This window comes from Nicotiana attenuata, unplaced genomic scaffold (assembly GCF_001879085.1).
Source record: "Nicotiana attenuata strain UT unplaced genomic scaffold, NIATTr2, whole genome shotgun sequence".
Taxonomy (NCBI): Eukaryota; Viridiplantae; Streptophyta; class Magnoliopsida; order Solanales; family Solanaceae; genus Nicotiana; species Nicotiana attenuata.
In genome coordinates this window covers 64,282-70,281 of record NW_017673203.1, presented here as the reverse complement: position 1 = coordinate 70,281, position 6,000 = coordinate 64,282, and the positions used below count along the sequence as shown (strand labels likewise).

Here is a 6,000-nt window from a genome sequence, read left to right as displayed (position 1 = left end):
TGACATGTATCAAAGTAGAGAGAGAAAGAACTTGGAGTAAGATGTTTATGTGAAATACGGTAATTATGTGAGAAAAATCTAAAAAATGAGAGAAAAATAAAAAATAGCGTATTTAGTGGCTTAGGGGTAGGAGGTAACCAAAATTAGATATTTTGCTATAAACATTAAAAGGTATCTGTAGAATATAATTTTTTAAAATGGTATTTATTTAAAATAAATAAGGTGTTAACATTTGCTATAGAAGGTAAAAATTCTATTTTTTTTCTACACATTTTGGTTCTTTAAGTTCAAAAGAACCACATTTTAGTTCCGAGCTCAAAAATGTGACTTATGGATCAGGCCGCGGAATTGTAATCTAATAGACCAGCAAGAGAGATTCTCCAAACCACAAGTCTTTTTCTCATTTGCTGTATCAACATACAAACCGCAAAAATCCACATAATCAAGTGCTACACTATTGTCAGACAGTTTTGTAGCAGATGATACTTCTGTCATTTCTCATTTCTCATCTTTCACCGACAAGGTTTCACAATCACATTCAATCTGCATACACAAAAACGATGTAGCCACGAGAAGAAGCCATAATTTTTGTCCCACTAATCACTATTATAAGTTCATAACTCATTCCTTCAGCAAATCATAAACTACTGCTGAATTCAACTATCACGCAAGAGGAGCCACGCTTGGCCCTATTGGTATCAAACGCCAACTTGGAAAACAAAAAAAAAAAATGTAAAATGGCTAACCGGGAATGAGGCATAAAATAAATGCTATATATATGTACAGATAAATCAAATATTCGACCAGAGGCTTCCTGGATATCTTTTTTCCGCAGCGAAAGGAAAAACTAGGCGATGTGGCTAGCAAAAAATATGTTACACAGAAAAGGCAAAGTGCAGGATCCGATAAGCACATCAGTTCCTTTTTCTGTAGCAACTTTATCATGAGTGCAAAAATTCAACATATTTACAACCATTAAGAATGATTACTACAAGTTAGATCAGGAACCAACTGTCTGAGATGAAGAGGAAAGTTTATTCAGTAACCAAACAAACATAGGAACACAAGAAATCCAACAAGTAAGAACATAAGCTTCAGATTGTTATCTGCCTGTCCTTGGGCAGGCCGTGCAGCATTATGAACATTCGCCCCACGATATGCAGGAGGATATCCAAATGGGTAATTTGATGTTGCACCAAATGCAGTTGGACTGGGAAATCCATGAAACTGAAAACTGAACAACGATGGAAACAACCCGCCAAAACCAGCAGACATTGTAAAGTTACCAAAACTAGCAGTTGCTCCTGGAAAAAATCCTCCCACGTGACCAAAACCGAGATTAGGAAAAGCATTTGATACTGGCGGAGGAGCCGTTTCAGGTCTTTGCCCTGCTGGCCTGTTAGGAATTTCAACCCCAGGAATCGGTTTTGATCTGGGATCAGTTGAAGTCCGCCCTCTTCCATAAAGAGGGACTAACTTCTCCTCTTGTACAAGGGCCTTACAAACAGGACATTCATGGGATTGTGAATGAAGCCGTAGCCATCTATAGAGACATGGCCAACAATAGAGGTGGCCACAAAGTGTCACAATAGGGTCTTGTGCCAATTCAAAGCAGATGTTACATTCAAAATCACCAGCATCGTTGCTGCTATTTCCTGAGGAAGAAGAACTCTCATATGCCCTGGTAGTTGAGTTCTGCATTTCACCCGATATCTCTTATTGGCACACAGATATGCACTTCACCTGTCAATCAGGAGGAACCCAAAATTAGTTACAATATCAGCAACCAACAATCCTTGCGCACAACATAAATATTTTTAAAAATAAGAAGATTGAGTCAAAAGGCACTACAAATGCAATTAGCAAAATCCAGATAAACAGAATGAATGGCAGATCAGCATAAATAAAGCAGAAACCTTAAACATGATATCCGCCATAATACAAGAACTAGCTGTCACTTTACAAACATTCAACAAAAAATGAGAACTTTTTCTTTTGCTTGAGCATATGATACAATTAAAATGAAAGAAAAAAAAACTCAATCAAAATGATATATTACAACTACAAAATCACCCATTCATATATTCATCCTGGAAATTTGCTGAAGAAAAAACACTCACAAAATAATCAAGAGAATAAGAAAGAATCGAAATTGATCCATACATTTTTCGAAAACGAAAATAGGCATATGTGAAAGGTAAATCATGGATCAACCAAGCTAGAAAGGGAGAATTTCACCTCTATTTCATTCTTTAAGGCATTGAAAAAATCTCTAAGTTTGAATGTGACTTGTAAAGGGCAATTTGCTATAACCTTGAAATTGAATTAAAAATAGCTTTTTGGACGGAAAATTAGGCGCACAAACAAGAAAACCTAAATTATAATCGTGCCCCTTGTACAACGATGTAAAGCTGAATTATCTATAATCATAATTCAACCTAATAAATTGTGAAATATAAATGTTCCTATACAGATAAAGGAAAGAGCAATAGCTAGCGATTGCCTTAAATTCAGATCAGACCACATAAGATGTAAATTCAAAATTAAGATTTACATAAAATTCAAAGAACTGACGCAAAATAGTTCAAGATGAGGTGAAATTGATTGATTAATACAAAAGAATCGTAAAACTTACCGATTTGGAAAAACGAGAATGGTGATTGCTTCAAACTGTAATCATTCTCTTGATCTTTGGTCGTAATAATAAAAGCATTGACCCGAAATAGAAGATTCTAGGGCTTTCTACAAGCTTTGGAATCAAACGTGTTCCGCGGATTCAAAATCTACTAGTCAAGCTTCCTAGGAGAAAATTTAGGACACTGTCAATAGGAATCTTCTACGGGCTTCACTCCTAACTTCAGCCCAGCCCGTCCTTCTCTTTGGGCCCCCCTAATTTTCCGAAGTCCAGTTAAAACCCAACAACTGTTTGGGGTACGCAATGCTTGATAACTAAGTATTCCTTCCATTCAAGTGATATTTTTTTTATCGGTTAAAAAAATAATTATTATTTTATATTTAGAAATAGTTTAACTTTAAATTTTTAAATTTATTTTTACCATTATGATTTTGTGATCACAAAAATGCTATGGCTTTCAAACACCCACAAATTACGAAGTATATATATATATATATATATATATATATATATATATATATATATATATATATATGCCACTTCAAAGTCCTGCAGATGAATGTAGCTTTTTTCTTTCTTTTTTTTTTCTTTTTTTTTTTTTGTGGTGGGAGAGGTGGGTTACCCTTTCTTTGAGGATATATGTCACACCCCAACCTCGGGAGGTGCGACCGGCACGACGCCCGAAGGCACATGTGAACCAACGTCCTTACTTAGATCTTTCACCATGAAATTTGGGCCAGTGAAACCTCCAAGTAGTATCTTAAAATATTATGGTATAGTCAGTTTTCACACTGGTCAATGAAAAATAGCCAGCGTTTATCAAGTCAATGAAAAATAGCCACTATTTTGCTGCAACAGGGACCGGTCCAGTATAATATACGGGAGTTCTGGTGCATTTGTGTACGAACTCCAGCATATTATGCTGGACCGGTATACTTTGCTAACTCCTGTAAAATTTGCGGGAGACTGGAGCACCAGTGCTCCAAACTCCAGTATATTATACTGGCTGGAACTCCCGTAAAATTTGCGGGAGTTCCAGCATAATTATGCTTGAACTCCCGTAAAATTTGCGGGAGTTCCAGCATAGTTATCCTGGAACTCCCGTAAAATTTACGGGAGTTCAAGCATACTTATGCTGGAACTCCCGTAAAATTTGCGGGCGTATTTTTCCGGATTTTGAACAGTGTTTTCGCTCTGATTTAAAGTGGCTAAATTTCGATGACTTTTGAAACTTGGCTATTTTTCAACGACTAGTGCTAAATCTGGCTATTTTTGAATTTCTCCCTCCAAGTATAGTACCAAAGTTTAAAAGAAACGTACACAACTGACTATAGAGGAAACTTTAATATCCCAACATTTACATACACATTGGACTCTAGTATGCAAGCCTCCAAAAGTACCATATAACTAAACTTAGTCAGGATAGGGCCCCACTGTACCCAAAATGCCTGAAACATATACTTCAATACCTATCGACTTCTGTACAGCGACTGAAACATATACTCAATACCTATCGACTTCTGTACAGCTACTCTAGAGAAGTAGAGTGCGATGACCAACAGCTGAAACAAGCACCCTACTGAGGAGGGATGTCACCGAGTCTATCCATACATGTGGGCATGAACACGACACCCAAAAGAAAAGGGCGTCAGTACGAAAAATGTACCGAGTATGTAGATTGATAATATATGTATACCAAAAGCATAACCTAAGAGGTATGGATACACAATTTCAACCTGAATACCAAAAATAAACCACTGGGGCGTGAACTGCAGTATCCATGAATCATAAATGTATGTAAGTTTTATAAAAATCAAGCCACTCATTCGGCACATGCATTAGGTGCAATATAATATTATTCAGCCACTCTTTGGGGCATATGATCTCATATCGTACCCAGCCTTATAGAGGACTCGATAAAGTCCCATGCTTTCATCACATCATACCCGACCTCAGGAGGTCTCGGTTGTACCTGGCCTCATGAGGGCTCGTTCTTACCCAGCCTCAGGAGATCTCGGTTGTACCCGGTCTTAACAGAACTCAGCGTACCCGGTCTCAAGAGCGCTTAGTAATATTTCATATTATATTATTCTATACCCGACCTTATAGAGGACTCAGTAACGTCTCACATCATAATCAACTGATCAGTAATTGATTTCGTACCCAGCCAACTATAGCACAGCTTTTATCTATATATATATATATATATGGTGATTATTTTTACTTCCAAGGAAGTCTTCAAAATCAGTATAACAAGAGGACAACTGGCTTAGTGATGAAAGATGATCACGAGACCCTTTTCGTTAAATTTTGCTAGTTCGCCTTGGATTAGCCTTGAATTGTTTAAGTGTTCTTTGAAGGAGTTTGAGAGTATTTTGGAAAATCCTAAAGCTGGTAGGATGGCGTAGAATGAAAAAGAGAGGAGTTGTGCTACTTTTTGTATCAGGTTCTAGAAAATTCCGCCCCAAGTGCTAAACGGTTCGCCCCACACCAGATGTGCCCGGTGGGGCAGCTGGCGCAGTCTAATAAGATGTGTAATCACCCTTTATCTCCATAACATGCCACCGACCGATTAGTTGCACTTAAAGGCCTTATTAATTCCAACTTATTGGGGGAGGGGGGGGGGAAGGTGTGGGGTGTAACATATGCATTATATCCTTTTGTTTTGAGGCCGCTGCTAATATTAAAGTTTGCTTTTCAACCTAAGGCGAACATTTATTTTACTAAAAGGTGTCTTTTATGTTTAATTTTTTTAGGGTCAATAATCATCATTACTGTTTGCAATAAAATACATGAAAATCATGGGGAGATATGGTTTCGAATACCAATAAAGAGAAAAATATTATGTGATTTATTTTTCTTCGACTTACACCTTTGTAAGTAGAGTTATTTAATTCTTTTGTTGGTAGTAATTTACAATTACTCGATAAAATAACAAGAAACATGCACAAGCTGGCCAGACACCAACTTTAGCAGTGCACTATATCCAGTAATAGAATTTTTATTAGAGATTTTACATACCTATACACTAATGGAAACTTTATTACCCTTCCTACTCAAGTTTCAATTTAATTACCTCTTATATACAAATTTACCAATTATATACACTTTAGAAATTAAATGAGTATCCCTTTATATTAGGAATCAATTATTTTCCATCCTTATTCTCTCTCCCTCATGCTCTCTCTCTCTCTCTCTCTCTCTCTCTCTCTCTCTCTCTCTCCCTAATTTCAATAATAAAGATCAAAGGAAAAGAGAGCAGCAATTCCACCATTGACAGCCATTAATAAAAAGCTTTGAAGCTTTGAATTCGAATTTGGGTTTTCAAAAAATATTATTTGTTTGAATTGGGTGTTGTTGCAAAC

At 36.7% G+C, this 6,000-nt stretch overlaps 1 protein-coding gene across 2 annotated transcripts; it reads right to left on the bottom strand.

Annotated features, from left to right (window-relative positions):
* Positions 1 to 840: 840 nt before the first annotated feature.
* On the bottom strand, positions 841 to 2,854 carry LOC109215718 (E3 ubiquitin-protein ligase RNF185-like). Of its 2 annotated transcripts, none has more exons than XM_019379830.1 (2): positions 2,636 to 2,854; positions 841 to 1,743 (listed from the first exon to the last, which is right to left on the bottom strand). In XM_019379830.1, the coding sequence occupies exon 2, from the start codon at positions 1,699 to 1,701 to the stop codon at positions 1,039 to 1,041; it is 663 nt and encodes a 220-aa protein (XP_019235375.1). In that variant the 5' UTR covers positions 1,702 to 1,743; positions 2,636 to 2,854; the 3' UTR covers positions 841 to 1,038. The 2 variants fall into 2 exon arrangements, with proteins under 2 accessions (XP_019235375.1, XP_019235376.1); XM_019379831.1 differs by lacking the exon at positions 2,636 to 2,854 and adding an exon at positions 2,239 to 2,610.
* Positions 2,855 to 6,000: the final 3,146 nt, after the last annotated feature.

Coding starts and splice junctions, on each gene's coding strand:
- LOC109215718 (XM_019379830.1), bottom strand. CDS start 1,701: ATGCAGAACTCAACTACCAGGGCATATGAGAGTTCTTCTTCCTCAGGA.